We start from the raw sequence: 17699 nt of genomic DNA on the forward strand, positions 1-17699 counted from the left end.
ATATGCAACACTGCAGTGATGGTCCTACAACACTTGTGAGAAGAGGGGAAAAAAGCTAGTAACAAAAAAGAAACTGAAGAAAATTACCATTATTCTACTAGTTCTGCTTCACTTACAAGTCAAACATAAGAAAAAAATATGTACATACAACCTAGAGCTAGAAAAATAGACAACAGGCTGGAGAGAGAAGACCAGGACATTCATTCGCCATCTAAAAAATTCACGATGGGTCTGAAGCCGTTTCCTCTCATCCCCAGGACAGCCCGTTCCCCTGGGCCCAGGCCGCGTCTCCCAGGGCCTCACGCGTCCAGCTGGGATCAGCCCGCGGGGCAGCGCAGCGAGCCGGTGCTGGGGCACGTCCCGGACACCTCGAGCTGGGGGGATCCGCTCCTGCCGGGCACAAACGCTCCCGGCCAGGGCTCAGCTGCTGCCCTTGGCTCCGGAGAGCGGCAACCACGGCGAGCGAGGCCTGCGGGCCGGGGCCGGGCCAGCGCTACGGCCGCGCGCGCTCGCTAGATGGCGCCATCGGCTGCTACGGGGCTCACGCCCCGGCCCCGGCCCCAGCCCCCGGCCCTGAACCTCGGCCCCGGCCCCGGCTCCGACCCCGGCCTCCATCCTGGCTGCCGCGCCCTCCCCTGCTCTCTCCCCTCCTCTTCTACCCTGTTCTTTCCTCCTCTGCCGTGCTCTCCTCACCCTGCCCTCCCCTTCCCTCTTATACCCTGCCCACCCCTCAGCTCCTGTGCCCTCTCCTCCACTACCATGGCCTCCCCTGCTCTGCCCTCGTCTACAGCTCTGCTGCCCTGCCTTCCTCTCGTGTACCTGCCTCACCGCTGTGCATTCCCGGCTCCCGACAGACCCCGAACCCTACACAGCCCCGCTGGCTCTCGCAGCTCCCACAGAGGCACTAGGGGAGGCTTCCAGTGTGTGTAGGGCAGCGGGGCCGCTGCTGGCGGCGCGGCCCAGGCCGGGTGTGAGGTGCGGGCCTGCAGCCCCCGCCGGGCTGAGCCCCCGCGCCGGGAAGGGCTGCGGGTCTTTCAGCCCGGGGCTTAATGAAAAGGACAGAAGAAGGTTCAGTCTCCCCTCGCTTTTGGGGCCCTGTTCCTTTGTTAGGTTTGGCCACATCGGGCGCTAGCGTGGCTGCCCTGGCAGATGGAGAGGATGGCCAAGCCACCGAGTCACCCCAAGCTGGGAAGAGGAATCCCCCAGTCCGGCCCTGGCCTCGAGCGGGGCTGTGGATCTCTCCCAGCCTGAACACCCCACAAGCCCACAGTGACAGACTGTGGACCATTGTCAGACTTGGAGGCACACACCAAACCTGGGTTCTTTCATTGTGCGGGAGACACGCTCTCCAGTGGTCATTCTTCAGCCCAATAACCTGAGTAACGAGAGACATCTAGAAGTACTCCAGGATGAGGAGGATCCTTCAGTTACTTTGCAGTTGCAGGAGGAAACAATAAAAGCTTACTTGTCAGCAGGGCTTTGATGAAGCCCTGTCCTCAGTGCATGGGTCATGGGACATTGGCATGCCAATGCCAGCTTGTCATCTGAATGTCAGTGTGGGAAAAAAATTTCTCCATTTTGCAGCTTCTGTAGAAATACCTGGAATCTGACTCAGACAATGTCCGGAATAATGTAAACCATTCAAGTTCTGTTTCTATTTAAAAAGGGATCAAGTCATGAAGTTGAACAATTTTGTCTGAATATGTAGCAAAGTTATGAGCAAGAAATTACAAAGTTAGTAACAGCTGGGAATTGCAGAAACCCACTGGACAAAACTAGTGTTCAGTTAGGAAAAAAAAGCTTGTTTGGTTGTGTGTCAGTGCTAAATGAGCATAAAACTATATCATATGTCAAATTTCAAATAATCTTTGTCAACCATAAAAATTTGCAAAATATTCTTAAGTGTTTAACAGAAGTGCTGAGATTATTACATGAAGACTTTATATTTAAATATATTTCTAAATGTATCTTCTAAACTTGTCTGTGGTAGATAGAAAGTTTGGGAAATGGAGTGAGTTTTCTCTTAGAGAATCCTACAACTATATGACAAATTAGGTAACTGCAGTAACCAGTCCACTTTCCTTGATGTAAAAAGAGGTATTAAAATCTGTGGTCTAATACTTTGATCTCCTTGTAACGTTTCAGTTTTGAACTTAATACTAAAATCACAACAGGGAAGGAAAATTAGGGGAAGAGGAGAGGTGCTTGTTAAGAGAATGGTTCAAAGCTGCACCAGGAAAAGTTCAGACTGGACTTAGGAAGCATTTCTCTATCAAGAGAGGTGGTCAAACACTAGAAAAGATTTCATTGAGAGGTGGTCAGTGCCCCAAGCATTTTTACCCAGTGTTTAAGAGGTATTTGAGCAATGGCCTTAACAAACTTTTGTCAGACCTGAATTGTCAGGCAATTGGAATAGATGGTCATTGTAGGTACCTTCCAGTTGAAATAATCTAGTTTAGTCTGCTCTGAAATAGAAAGGAAATAACCTAGATATTGGTGGTAATCATCACTGCCAGTAACTGGAAGCAGTTGGCTGCTAAAAATTATCTTGGATGTATTTTGGAGGGTGAAAAGTGAGTAGTTGGTGTTCCTTTGAAAATGTTTTTAAAAAATAATTTTTGAGACAAAATTTATAAAAATGGCAAGGTTTGGTAGAGTAAAGAGAATAAATCGAGGGAAAGAAGAAGAACGTAACAATATGTTAATTTTATAGAATCCTAAAATGGGTCAATTTGGAAGGGACCCCTCTGCCATGGGCAGGTTCGCCTTCCACAGACCAGGTTGCTCAAAGCTGCTTCCAGTCAAACCTTGAACACTTCCAGGGATGGGGTGGTCCACGACTTTCTGGACAACCTGTTCCAGTGTCTCAACACACTCACAGTCAAGAATTTCTTCCTAACATCTAATTTAAATCTGCCCTTTTTAGGTGTTCCAGCCCCCTCAACATCTTGGTGGCCTCCTCTGGGCTTGGTTCAGCAGGTCCACATCCTTCCTGTGCCAGTGACCCCAGAGCCGGATGCAGCACTCCAGGTGGGGTGTCACCAGTAGAGGGGGAGAATCACTCCCTCACTCTGCTGCTTACACTTCTTTTGATACAGCCCAGGACATGTTTGGGTTTCTGGGTTGCAAGGGCAAATGGCCAGCTCATGTCCAGCTTCTTATCCACCAACCCCTAGTCCTTCTCACTAGGGCTGCTCTCAGTCCATTTTCTACCCACATGTATCTGTGTATTTGTGCAAACAATTTAAAAATTATTTGTTAATACTGTTCAAGTAATGAGCCTTTTCTGATCACTTTTTACCAGTGGAACATGGCATCATTTGAAACTATCAGGAAAATAATACTGTATAATTCAGGAATATTTCCTACATTGCATGAGGACAACGTTGGGTGGAGTGGCTGAGATATACAAGATATTAATGAGTAATGATGTTTAAATGGTAGTGAAGATTTATCTATGACATTATGTATCTATGATGTAAGACTTATCTATGGTATTGTGAACAGAAATGGGGCTTACAGAAATTAAAAGTAAATTCTGTCCAGCTGAACTAAAAATTGAACAATTCTTGGTAAACTGCAATTACCAGCTTAGCATCAAGATAATGAATACAGAAGGAAATGGATGGGAGAAATATAAACAGAATGTAGCCAAAGTAGGTGCAGTGGTTTTATGGCAGTCTGTGGAGAATAGGAGAGGGAACTTTTATCAGCAGCACTCTGATGGGACTGAACAGTACTTTTATGCTTAGTTTTTCTACTTCAACTCTATGTATCAGAGGTGGAGACAGAAGTGGCAGAGCTCTCATTTCTGATGCACAGCACAACTTAACCTTCCTAAGGGTTCACTGGTGTGAACACATCAATAGCTACTCAGGGAAACAGTATGGGGTACATTAAACACAGAGATTGTATCAAGACTATGTGCAGACACACTTCACTGATTTTTCACCTGTCCTGGCACTAGGTTGGGAAGTGTTTGTGGAGATACCAAGGCAGATGCTTGCCTTGGAAGTTTATTTGTAATTTTGTAGGAGCTTCTGTCAGTGTTCTTAACATTTGCTTAAGAAATGCTATTGTCTCAGTCTCCATTCTGAAATAGTATGGAAAATAAAATCGAAAGAATTTTTTTTTAATTTGACATATGCTTTTTATTACCAGAAGTAATTATTTTCAAGCCAGGGGAAAAAAGTCTTTGAGGGATGGTTTTGATAGCTGTTTTCTGAGTAGTCTGGAGCTATTGATGAAAAATATAATAGACAAAAAGCTATTAGTGTGTTCTGTACAAAATTGCATAAAATATCAATTAAGAACTGGATTCTGTAGAACTCATTTACTGTGAGATAATTGTTTTAGGCTTTGTGTCAGAGAGAATCTAGAGTCTAGATCAGTCTCTAGACCAGATGAAGTAATTGCACCCTAATGTATCCATCTTTCTGTGCCGACCACAGCGATGACCTTGGGTGAATAGTTTAGCTAAATATGGATGCATTTTAGATATCTACATTATGTGAGATGAATTTCATCACCTTCAGGTGCCTTAGATAGCTGAGCCTATGTATGAAAGAAATTATGTTGTCATTGCAAGTGGTAATGACTAAAACAAAGGAAAATCAGGCACCACTTATTTATGAAGATGAGAGGAAAAATTCCACATCACACACATTAGTATGAAACACATCAGTGCTGAAGTGTCTTTTCCACTCTGAATCTAATTTAAAGAGCAGCATTCACAATAGGCAATTTTTTTCTTATTCCAATCACTGAACTGACAGGACAGTGATTTTAAGTATATGGGACTTTTTGTAAAGAAAAGAGAAACACTTAAACATCTTACTTGAGCAGAAACACTGGGATTTGAGATTAAACATTGAAAGGTGTAAGGGCCTTCTTTTTTTTTTTTTTTGGAGTTTAACCAAGTTCAGCCCAGCTCTCTTCTGTGTCTGAGCAATGTGTGAGATGTGTGGGCAATGTCTTACTCATATCCATGGTCAGGTCCAAATGACAAATGCAGAGAAGTCAGTGCTCATATGCATTAGTCTCTTCCCCAGTGGCTATTCTGTTGTTTGAGAGACTGCAGGCTGAATGAGGTGTCCTTGCTCTGGCAGGTAATAATAACAGTGGCTGCCAGGTGTGAGCAGGTCTGGTCAGGACTATGGCTCTCAGTCCCTGTCCCCAGGTGTGAGCATCACTTCATTTGCTCACTCTGTACTCATGTTTTCAGTGCTCTTCTTACCACAGTGCTCTCTGTCTTTCTGTAGGAGGCATTTTGGATCAGGCTCTGGTCTCTCAGTACCTTGCAGGGAGATCAGCAACATACTTCAATGTCTAGCTTCTGATCCTGTCCAGTTCTTGTTCAGTCATGAGGTTCAGTCCAACTATAGAGTAGCTGGACATAAAAAATATACATATATCAAAATATTTTCATATGATAACACATAGAGCTGGCATATAGAGCAGCCTGGCTGTTGAGCTCTCCATGCTCCCTGTGTGGTGGGTGATACATTTGGTCAGCAGAATACTTCTGTTACGAACTCCCAGTTTTTATAGTTAACTTACAAATACCATTAAAAATTATTCTTTTCTATTGTATGTTTCCTTTTTTTTTTTGGGAAAGGTAACTTTATCAGATTCACTAAGCTGACCATAAATACAGTAGGGTCCAGCAGCCTATACTGTTTGCAAACATAGACCAAGAAAAGTGCTTGCCTTTTGGACTTGTCCAAAGGGCAAGCACAACCACGTATTCCCAGATATCTGTAGTACATACCAGGAAACAACTGTACCTCTATTCACCTCTTTGGGAAGCAGGTGTTGTTTTTCTCATTTGCACAGTTTTGTGCAAAGCTCTCACAGCTATTTCCTATTTCCTCCTGCAAACAGCAATGACCTTTTTTGCAAGGAGTTGGTATTACAGGACTTACTGTAGTAACTTAAGGAACTGTTATCTGAAGGCTGTTATCTCTGGGCTTTACAAAGTGTTCAAATGACATAAATTGTAAAATAAAGTTTTGGTTTAGTTAATTTTTAACTGTATTTTAAATAACCTGTGGATGGGAGTTTTGTGTTTGGGTTTTATTGGTGGTTTGGTTTGTTTTGTTTTTAACCAGGTCTTGGTTAAAAGACCTTATGTTTGTATGACATTACTTGGCTAAATAAGAAAGGGAAAACCATACATTCTTCAGATATCTTTCTATTTCTGTGATTGATTAGAGTTCTTTACTAGCTTAGCCAAAGGTGTAGAATAATGTATGGAATAATGTGTGTCCATCCAGCAAAGGAGTGCTGGGGAAAATTGAGTTCTCGGGAGGAAATGTTACCAGAGGTGACCTATGTTTTAAGATAGTCCTTGTTAAAATATCTGAAATAAGTATTTCTAGAGGAAGGGAGTACTTCCATTCTAAGTAACTATCAATAACATATTTAGTTAGAAGCCTTTATTACTTGATGGATATCTAGAAGAAATGTAAAAGAGGTAATTCAAGTATGTTCTCAAGCTGCTAAAGCATAGGCACAGATGTCCTAGTGCAGAAACCTATTCCTCTTATTCCAGGCATTTTCTTCTGTTGCAGAGATTTTTAGTGTGGCCTCATCTTTTTGTCAGTCAAAGACCATAAGATGTGGAGTGAGTGAGAAATTCTGACAGAAGGGCCAAAGAAGGAATCTGTTCCCCAGTACATACATTTGGTAGAAGCTCCTCTGCTCTAGTCCTGCTGCTCCATGTGCTTCTTCAGTGAGGCCTGTTAGTGCCACATGTCCTCTTGTGGCTTGGGGAAAGGTGTTTCCATTCCTCAGAAGGGGTGATGCATGTCTTAAAATATGCAGAATGATAAACTGACCCCTAAAGCAAACCCTGCTACTGTGTACAATGGAAGAAAAGCTGAGAAGGGTCTAGGCAGCACACTGTCAAATGAAATCACAACAAAAAAGGAAGAATGTATTTTCAAAAAGTACGTCAGTGATTTTTATCTCTGCACAGAGAATTACACACTGCACTATAAGACAGCCTTTTATTATACATGCTTGGATTTAAAAAGGGACACCTCTTCATACTAAAAGAATCATTACTGAAATAAAACCCAATTGCAAGGTCTTCTTCTGTTCTATCTTTATTATTAATTTGAACTGCAGAAAAATAGAGGTATTTGCAGAATAGTGGAATAGTTCAAGGCCATAGGAAATGGTATAATCAAAAAATTCAGACTGGGGGTAAAATTAAATGAGCCTCTTCAATGTTTTTACAATTTTACAAATAATGCACAGATGCAGGTATCATAACAGGTTTTGCATGAATGAAAAGATGGTATAAACTATGAAGCTGAAAATATGAAATGTGCAGTGTTTCATAGGTTGAACTCAATGATCTCAAGATCTTTTCCAGCCTAGTTAATTCTATGATTCTGTGATTCCCATCATAGTCTAGATACCACTGAAGTAACACATAGGGAAAATAAATTTAAAGTAATAAGTAATGATTTCCCCTGTGTGTAAAAAGGGAAAATTTCTACACTAAGCTAAATAAAGTGATTTTCACAGGTAAATATCTCTCAAACCTTCCCCATAACACCTCTGGAGCCAACTTTTCAGTCATACCCATTTATATGAAAAACACTCCCCAGATTAAATGAATCTGTAACACTTTGGAAGGAATTTTGGAAGATGTATATGTGTGTATTTATATAAATCCATTAACAGTGTATTTTAGAAGAAAGGAGACTATTGTCTGAGTAGGAAAACATGAAGCTGGGGTAAGATTTCACTGATTTATGGCCTGTTTTTTGGTAGTTGGATCACATGGGCATTTGGTCAGACTACATGTCTGAAGCTGTGTCTTTTTCTTGAATATCCACAGTTGCTTCTGATCCACTCATTCTGGTTGAAATATGTGGCAGGTTTTGTCTCTTCCTCCTCAAGCAGAAATAAATTATACTTCCAGCTCCAGCTATAGATAGGGCTAGAAGAATGTACAGCCAAATGATGCCAGCTGAAAATACTTTCTTCATTTTCTCTTCTGTAAGGATATACAATGGAATAACCTTTGAGGTTAAAAGATTTCAGAATCTAATAATAAATTAAAGTTCTATAATAAGAAAGCAAAAGAATTCAATGAGCATGTAGATTTTCAGTTCAACATGTGCATTGGGTTTTATTTTTTATGGACACCAAACAAAATATAATCAAATCTGATCAAAGCCCAATATTAAAAATATAAACATAAAAATAAATCAATATTTACTTCAGGATAACCTCTATATTCTATATTGAGATCCAAAGTAAAAGCTTATGGACTTTTTATTTTTAAACACTCTCAAAACAAATACTGAGAAATGATATAATTATATTCTGGTTTTATTTTAGCTTGCTCTTATTATTCTACTTAAAAGGAAGCATGCTTACCTGTATTTTCTGTTGACATCTCTTTGTTTTCAGGAGCTTTTGAAAGGAAAAAAAGTTTATTCTGAATGGTTAAAAAGAGGCTTTTCAAAGTTCTTAAGTACCCATGTTTCTGACAATTCCCCCTGAATTTATGTGGTGACAATCACTTTCCCAGAGAGATGGAGCTAAGCATATGTAAAACTCTAGTAGGATGACTGGGGCTTTCGTCCTAAGAGCATCTGACTTCCTCAGTTGTGATACCCAAAATAACATGTAGAGACAGATTTCTGTTACTTCAAAAATTGCTTTCAAAAATGTTTATTTCTGAGAAACTCCCCACAGGATCCTTAGTAATTTTAAGGTGCTTCCCATCTTGAGTGTTAGCAGTGGATCATGAGCATTTTACTTGAGCTGAAAAGACTTTTCTATTGTTGTAGCCCCTTCTGTCAGAGACACTCATTCCATGTTGATGTGGCTCCTATGGTAATTGCTCTTCCTGAACTTAGCAGGTAGTAAAAAGGTGAACAGAAAGATGAAGTTTAACCAAACAAAATGTCTATGTGCTGGACTACTTGGATTTAATCTCAGCTGGTAATTAATATTATGCATTTTCTTATAGATGATAATTTTTCTATCACAATACTACTAGTATTTTATTAAACGTGATTCTATCATACTGTAGATGAAGAACGCCACGAGAATGTTTGTCATGGTATTCTTGTAATCCATCAGATCAGTAGTCAGTAAGGAAAGGAATCACCAATTCCAGCATTTCTACAAGACAGTTTGCACTGTACTCATCAGAACAAGATTTTGTTTGAGAATACATTCAGCTGAAATTAGACAAAGTGTGGTTTTGAGCTTAGCTTTTGCCTAAACTCAGGGGTCTGAGGTATTTATGATGTCTGCACAGGGCTGATGGTGGTTCTAGAGGATGTAGGGGAGATGCCGCCATCTGAGAAGGCAGTCAGGAGCCATGTGGGACTTGTCCGTATTTAGGCAGCCACATCCTGCCATTAGAATTGATTCGTTTTGCACACAAACTTAGAGCATTTTGCATTTCTGTGTTGTACAATGAAAATACATTATTAGACATTATTAACCTTAACATACTAGGAATACTACTTACTTTTCATTTTTTTACAGATATATCCTTTTTTGAAAGAACAGAGGTTGGCTTTCCAGTAGCCAGACAATGCACATAGTTCTCCACAGTCTTTAAGCCTTTTGTTTGATGGTTCTCCCAACTGCCAGTTGACAAAATCCATTGCAGATTTATCTGTCCATTCCCACTGTTCTAATATTAAAAAATAACATATATGTATAAAATGCATGGATGTAGACAAATAGAATGAGTTGTAATGGAGAAAACAAAAATTTATAACATGAATATCTAGTTAAATGTTTCAATTATAATTTTAAGCATATTTAAGCATACTTCGAAGTAAATTTTGTGTAATATATATATATATATATATATATATATATATACGCTTTCAAGTGTACAAAGTTGATTTCTTTTTAACATAACATGTGATTTCATTTGATAGGGCAACAAATGATGAAAAATATTACCTCTGTCACCTTTCTTTAGCCCTACCCAAAAGTTCAGTGATTTTCCATGGAGTATCTTAATGGTTTCTGACAGAAAGTTTGTTTCACTGTAGTCTCCTACTGATACCAAATCAGCACCTGAAAAAAATATTACAGAACACATCACAGTGGCTCATTTCTTAGAGCTCAAGTCAATAAACACATAAAAAATATGAAAAAGTATATAAAAGACCAACTCTTCTGTATTATTCACTGCTCTTATTGTGGTTATTATATCACTGTATGGTATTTTCTTTTTTGAGCATGACTGTATGTTGTATGGATGTAAATCTGCACAATTATATGGATTTTCTCAAATTTTCTGACTTTTTTTAGTCTTTGGTATTTTAGAGAAGAATAATTGCTCTCCTGCAATACTTTCGGATAGGTCTGACCAAATCCCAGACTGTGGTGCTGGTAGCCTGAAACAGATACAAGTGATGTAGTCACCACCGTGCCTGTTGCCACTACAGCTCTGTCCCTTACCTGAAGTGGCTGGGCAGCAGTTTTGGCAGTGCCTGATGATAACAGGTTAGGTAGGATATGTCAACAGATGGAGGTTTCAGTCCATAAGATGTCCAGAAGTTGATTTATAATTGCTATACACCCTGGCATTGCAAATACACAGAGTTGTGTTGGAATCATCAGGAAATGGCCGCCTTCCTGGCCTGGCCAGCGGGTAACAGGCAGGCAAAAGTGTAGGAATTTAGACCATGGAGCAGTGTCCAATTGTAACCTTTCATCCTGGTTATTACTGTAATGTTGACTTTTTGTAGTAGTTATGTGATTTATCTTTCTGCAAAACCACTCCAGGAATTCTGTTGTCGTACAGCTGTACAGCAAAACACCTTTGCTAAGCTACTTTTTCTGCTTGCTCAGTTATAGGTCAATGTTTTCAGATCTATGAGGAAGTGCCTTTAGAAATGTTTCCTACTCTTACTCACACTGAAATATATGTTGCATCGCACCAGTTCTCAGAAATGTGGAGCAAAGTGTCTTTTCCCTTCCCTGATGAAGGTACTGCTCTTCTCTCCATGGAGGCAGCATGGGGCTGTTTCAGAGCAGAAACTGCATGGCTGGCTGTGTTTTACCAGTTCATGAAAGATAAACAGCTCCTGCATCTCATTTGTTGTCCAGACTGTGAGATCCCCTTAATGAACTGTGCCCTGGAACTAACAAACACCACTATCCTATGTCTTTATGTCTCCTGGATTACACTGTGTGTGACTCCCTCTTGTTTGGGGAAGGGAAAGCCAATGCTGCAGCCTGTGCCTTAGTATGTATGTAAAAGTGTTTATCACCCTGCCTAATTACTTTTTGCCATAAAACTTTTAGGAATTTAATATTTTTGAGGTACTCATATTTCACCTGATATTGAGATATGAGATGCTGCTGTCTCTGACAGATTACTTTTACTGTTCAAAATCACGCTTGCAAAAGCAACCAAAAAAAAATTAAATGTGAAGTTTTAACTTTATTTGAGATTTGGTTATCAACGTTATCCATTATTTTATGTGTTTAATTCATAATCAATCTTTCTAAGACTAAATACTCACCTAGTCGGGCACATTCCTCATGAGCTTGAGACCAGCTTCTTTTCTTGGAGGCCTCAAAGTAATAGCAGTGGCCAGAGAAAGGTATCCAAGATTTGTGTCTTCTTGATTCAGGGCATTTTCCAGGAAGTTGTGGGGGTTCAGTAGGGGCCATTACTGATAAGAGATCAAGTAGTTGGAGTCCAGCTGCTTTATATAACTTGTTCTTCCCATTATACTAGTATGACGAAACTAAACGACTATGTTAGGTTTGTAATCTTACAGGAAATGAAGCCTGTTCTAAGAAGAGCTTGAATATGGTTCAATATTTTCTTTGAGACAATATTTTCTCTTCATATTTACTTAACAATGTGATTTGACAGTATCAAAACCTTATAAAACCTTATAGTAGAAACTGTGAATGAAAGTGTTGGTATAACTATGCATAGTTTGCAGGATTTTTTATTAAACTGCATCCTGAATACATTCCATAGTGACTGATATAATAGGAAGATTTTGGATGGGTAGATAAATGCAGATGGAATTTAAATTATATGTTCTGAAAAATTACATTTTCTTCCTCTAGGTCTTCTACAGTCTGTTTCTTTCCCTGATAAGAAATACTGAGCTTGAGTATTCCAGAATCATGAAGTGGAAAGAGACATTATATATGAATTCTGAGCACTTTTGTCAAATTAAAACATCTTGGAACATAATCTGGCATGTAATTTTAAATTTGCTTATGATTCAACATCTTCCATCAAGTTGAAAAGTTCAAGAATGCAGCTAAATTTTGAAAACATATTTATGCTTATCTTCATATAAATTATACAAGTTTGTGCTTGGAAGGCTTTCCAAGGGATTATTTACTTTATCATTGTGCTCACAGATGACATGAAGCTGATATATTTTTTTAACAGATATTAGTCCTGTCTGTTCTTAGCAAGCTGTGGTGATGGAGATTCATTGATCTGTCCAGAGTATTTACTAAAGACTTCTGTATCGATAAAATTAGAAGGTTTTCAGTGCTGTATTTAACCTTTCCAACTCATATCAGACACATAGAAAGAATAAATTCCATCCCATAAGACTAATTTTTTAATATTTAGTATTGATAATATGATTTCTTGTAGTCTTTGGTTTCTTAGTCTTCTGTCCAACTCCAGTCTTTTCTTTACATGATTGTTACCCAGTCATCAGAAAACCCTAGCTGACCGAGAAGCTTTTCAAACTTTTGTACCCCAACCTGGATACAGAATTTCATATAAAGCCTTATGAAAACAGATCTTATAGCAAGTCAATTACTTTTCTTAATAGAATGAATAGTATAAAGAATGAATAGTCAATCCTTTGGTTCTTAGGCTTTTGGTAATTACTATGAATCCATTAACTTTTGGAAAGAATTCAGGTGAATATTTAGAACTAGTTATAATCCTGTCTTCATGTATACAGTATAAAGTATTTTTCCAGTAACTTATTACTCTATACTGCCTCTAGTCAAGATGCATGTATGGAGTTACTCACCATCTGATTTTTTACAGACAGAAAATAATTTTTCCTTGCAGGAAGCTGTCTTCCAGGTGCCATCAGTGTCTAGGTATACACATGCTAATGTCTGCTTTGGTTCTTCACTGGCCCACTTGCTGTAAGTTAATCTCCACCTGTCAATCCATTGATACTTGCCATTGGTCTGGAAGTAAAATCTATATGGTAATTTCATATTTGCTTACAGTGACATAGCTACTATACAGGATCCTCAAGAGGACTCACATAAGCAGTGTAGAATCATCTGCTTACTAGTGCCCCTTCTCAGCTTGTAAATGGTAACTGAAATGTACAGTGTCTGTCATCCACAAATATGAACACCTCCAAAAAATATCCAACATTAATTCAGAGCATTTTTTCAAGCATTGTGAAATGGAAGGGAAAAAAATAAAGAGGACATGAGAAAAGGCATGAAACTAGGAGTCAGGTAAGAGATTGTGTTGGAATGGCCACCCAGACGTCTGCATAGAGAATGGGAGCGTGTGTAGGAGTGCTCTTAAGCAGCTGTGATCACCATTGCTTTTGTTGCAGTTATCGTGGCTGTGATTCATGCTGAAGAGTGCAGCATGTCAAAACACGCCTACCATCCAAATGTTCACCCTCTCCTGCCATAAAACTGATCTAGACATCTCACAAACAGAAAGGATTGTTTTTCCATAATGTTCTAACTTCTAATGGGAGCAATTATGCCAATTACATTTTCAAATTAAAAAAATTTGGTCAATTTGGCCTTTGGTCAATATGTACCATATGATATAGCCTCCATATTCCTTTTACTAATATTTACCCAGTTTCTGTTCACAGCTGTAATTTGTTATTGCTACCATAAATAAGGCCACTCTAGTAAAATGTGTGAGCATCAACACACGTATAAAAATCGTTTCTCCTTGGGTGTCAGGTGTGTGACCACTGATCACTGAGGTACATAAAGACATGGCAGGAGGACAGGATGTATATTGTGCCTGGGATCACTTTTAGATTAAAATAAACTTAAAATGTAGGAGATTTTACAATTTATATCCAAGGTAGTTTAAACTGCTCCAAACAACACACTACATTGTTGTATACTGGTTTTACAGGAACATTTCCTTGTGCTAAAGGAAGTCTCTATGAGTCTTATTGGAAGAATTCCAGTGCAAATGGCTGTTACACTGATATAACATGCTGTTTGCAGCACTATGCTGGCAGGAATCCCAATGAGCAACAAGATCATACAGTGAAATCAGGTCCTGTGTCAGCCTGACTGCTTGTATGCAATGTATTTGTTCTTACCATGTTGCTGTTAAGACCAATCCACAGAGGCTCTCCATATTCGTCCGCAAGTAGGAACAACAGAGCCTGACTATATGGGTCTAAAATGCTGGCAAGTTCTGAGGCATTGTTGTTGCAGTTTTGGTGTGCTTCCTCCCAACTCATTTTGGAACGAGTGACAGAATAGCTAATCCCATTAGAAGGGTCAAAAGCAAAGTCCAGCACTGTTGCTGGTGATTTAAAAAGTTTTGGATCTGTAGGAAAAAGGAAAAAATACGCCCTATGAGCAGTTAAATCTGGAGTCACATATTTGACTTGAGCAATTGAGTAACATTGTCATTATTTACAAACCTAATATAAAATGAGTAATGGAATGGAAGATCTTCTTAGCTGTTTATAATTAAGTATAACATCAAAACAACAGTTCTGATAAAAGAAATGTATTTTCAGCCTCTGGCAATTTTGAATCAATAAATGCACAGTATTTTATACGGCAGAGGTAAATTTACCTCATCATTCAAAAATAACACACCTTTCCTGCTTTTTTTAAAAATACTCCTTGCAGCTTAATGACTATGAAGTTTATATGGATAAGTGTTAAACTTACTAGTTTTGATATCCTACAGGTCAATATGAACATTATAATTCAAATATTTTTGGGCTTCATCTATTAAATTACACTTTTAAACATAAAATAATTTTCTTTTCTTATAGTCTGCTATGTTTTCTCAAAAACATTGCTGAGTAACAGTGGGAGGCAGAATGGGCCCTTAAGTTTTACTGATTCTTTACCTATAAACCAAAACAAAATGAAACAAAACAAAACCTAAACTAAACTGAAATAAAGTATGTTAAACAAGAAAATTTGTTTTAATCCTTATCATTTTCAAGATTAAAAATACAGAACTCACCACTATCCTTCTGGCATATATACCCTCTGTAGTTATAACATTCCTCATTATTCCATTTTCCTGTGTCATCAGCAGGACCTCTCTTCAGGGAAACGCAATCAAACTGTTAAAAACAAGGAAAAGAATATACATGAATATTAGAAGTTATAAAAGAAAGTACTATAACTGAGCAGTTTCAGGTTTGGTTGTTTTTTGGTTCTGATGTTGTAGGATGTGTCACTACTCTAGAAATACCTTTCGTTCATCCTTCTCTGTCCTTTCTGACCTCCCTTGTGGTGGCCAGCTCCCCTGTTGTACACTCTTCTGCTCATCCTGCTTGTTCATTTAGTTATTTTCCAGGAGAAATACTTGAAAGGCATTATTATTTTTAAGAACTTTTCCCCACAATATCTGTCCCCACTAATAAGTGACTCAGTAAGGTTTTGAATAAGAATGAAATGGAGGTTGTGCTTCATATTTCACCTGCAAAGACAGCTATAAATAGTGCTGATTCTTGACAAAATCACCTAGATTACAGTCTTTGGCAGAGCTCTCATCAGCTCTAGTTCTTAGAATTTCTCTTTCAGCTACATGAGATCAGCTTGAGAAGCTGAGATGTCAAGCTTTTTACAATCTGCAGTCTCCTCTGCTAAGCTGACACGGGGTAATTGTTGAGCCTTTGGGCCTTTGAAAAGGATCCTCTGAAGGAGAGAGCTGTTAGTGTCTTGAAAGTGAAGAAGAAAAGTAGGATGTACCTTTACACTTTTTTTTTTTTTTCCTGCTTAGTATTTTCTAGTATTACTAGAGCAGCAGTGGAGCTATGGATTGTGCAGTGTCATTTATGTCTTCCTGCATGCCTTGACCAATGGCTACATGGGCAAGAGCAGCATGAATTGGCTCAGGTGTAGATAATCTGGTTGTCCAGATCCCTGGCTTCTCTAAAGGTACGGACACAAAATGATGGGAGAATGGACAGTGAGTGGAATGACATATTGTGAAGGGCAAGTTAGAAAAGCAAGATATAGAAATGGTAATGTGCGTGTGTAAATCTGTCTGTATTGGTATGATTATGTAAAATCCTATTTTATTTACTGCATTATGAAGTTTAATTTAAGCACTGGCAATGGAGAGGGTTTGATGGGCTTAGAAAGTAGTTGACATCTATTGGCCCTTAGTAATTCAATTACAAATTTAAAAAGGGAAGAAGTTAAAATGCTGAACTCTTTTCTCTTGCATCCTCTTCTCCTTCCTTCATAGACATGAAAATAATGGTGTGTTAACTTCTAAAATTCGAATGTTGTATTTATGTTCTCTGAAAAACTAACAATTTACTATGAAAAAGAAAGCTTAATTCAATATATCCAATTTTTATTCAATCAGTTCATTGCTGCAATTTTTTCAAATACTTTCACAAAATTACAGCAATTCTATTTTATGCTCTGAAATATCTAGAATACTCAAACATTGAAAGGTTTTATATCTAGTCCCAGTGAGTCCCAGTGTAAAGACAGATGTCCAACCAATGGAGAAGGCTGGGAAAATGTCTGTAGTGAAGTGAGCTGCTTACTGGAAGTGGTGCTTCTCCTCAGATTTACACTTGATGGTAAACACTAAGCAATATTTACCTGCAGCCGATTTTGGCCATCTTCTGGATGCAGACTGTCATACAAAATAGGTTCTACAAGTTTTGGAGAATCTTTATCCCAGTTTGTATATGAGACAGCACTTCCATCAGACCAAACAAAGTTGAGTTCACTGAGCAAATCATTCAAGCCAATCCAAAGATCATTTGAAGCATCCTTCAAGTGGTAAGTAAGAAAAGCTAGGAAAAAAAGCCAACAGAGAAGATTAAAGTGTCAGATGATCAGTCAAAATATCAAATCATAAACAAATACTTAACTGTTTTGTTCATTAAAGTCTTGTAAAAATATTTTAATTACATTTGATCAGAAATTTATCTGAGCTCATTATTTCAAGGTTATGCCAAGCCCTTGCCTGTGAAAAACCTCAAAGTGTCAAAATATTAGAGAACAATGAAGGAAGATTGGAAAGAGGAAAGAAAAAATAAAAAGCCTGTCTGACCACCATGATATCTAATGAGTTCACTTATTTCTGCAGTCAGGATGAGCCACTTGACTGATGAAAATATGTGGCTATGTACAGCTGCAGATGGAAGGCAGGGAACATAGGCAAGGTGAAAATATGTTGTTCTCTGACATTCTGCTAAATTAAGTTGCAGAATTTAGGCAGAAGTATAGAAGCATATCCTATTCTATTTCTGGCAAAAACAGAACATGCATTCTGGTTTTTCTTCTGTGCCTAAAGCTACAAATGCCAGATCTGGATTTTTAATTTTATCCTAATTTGTGCCCATAAATAATGTAAGACACTTTGCATGAAACATGAGGAAGCAATCCTTAGCATCACTAGCATTCCCCAAACAGATTGTCAGTTCTAAAAACATTTCATGCCATGGCAATATAGTCAATGTTGAGTATACAAATTATAAAAA

The 17699-nt window shown here is 38.6% G+C and overlaps 1 protein-coding gene across 1 annotated transcript in view; it reads right to left on the reverse strand.

The window, feature by feature from the left end:
• Positions 1-7093: 7093 nt before the first annotated feature.
• Positions 7094-17699, reverse strand: part of LOC107199769 (macrophage mannose receptor 1-like) — a 33800-nt gene continuing 23194 nt past the window's right edge. The window contains exons 22-30 of the mRNA XM_015617243.2: positions 16813-17009; positions 15209-15311; positions 14319-14551; positions 13026-13191; positions 11526-11678; positions 9952-10068; positions 9506-9673; positions 8398-8433; positions 7094-8011 (exon numbers count right to left, since the gene is read on the reverse strand). Of these exons, the coding sequence (XP_015472729.1) occupies positions 7812-8011; positions 8398-8433; positions 9506-9673; positions 9952-10068; positions 11526-11678; positions 13026-13191; positions 14319-14551; positions 15209-15311; positions 16813-17009 (1373 nt within the window). The 3' untranslated portion in view covers positions 7094-7811. The remainder of the gene's footprint in view (positions 8012-8397; positions 8434-9505; positions 9674-9951; positions 10069-11525; positions 11679-13025; positions 13192-14318; positions 14552-15208; positions 15312-16812; positions 17010-17699) is intronic.

Source organism: Parus major, chromosome 2 (assembly GCF_001522545.3).
Source record: "Parus major isolate Abel chromosome 2, Parus_major1.1, whole genome shotgun sequence".
NCBI classification, from domain to species: Eukaryota; Metazoa; Chordata; class Aves; order Passeriformes; family Paridae; genus Parus; species Parus major.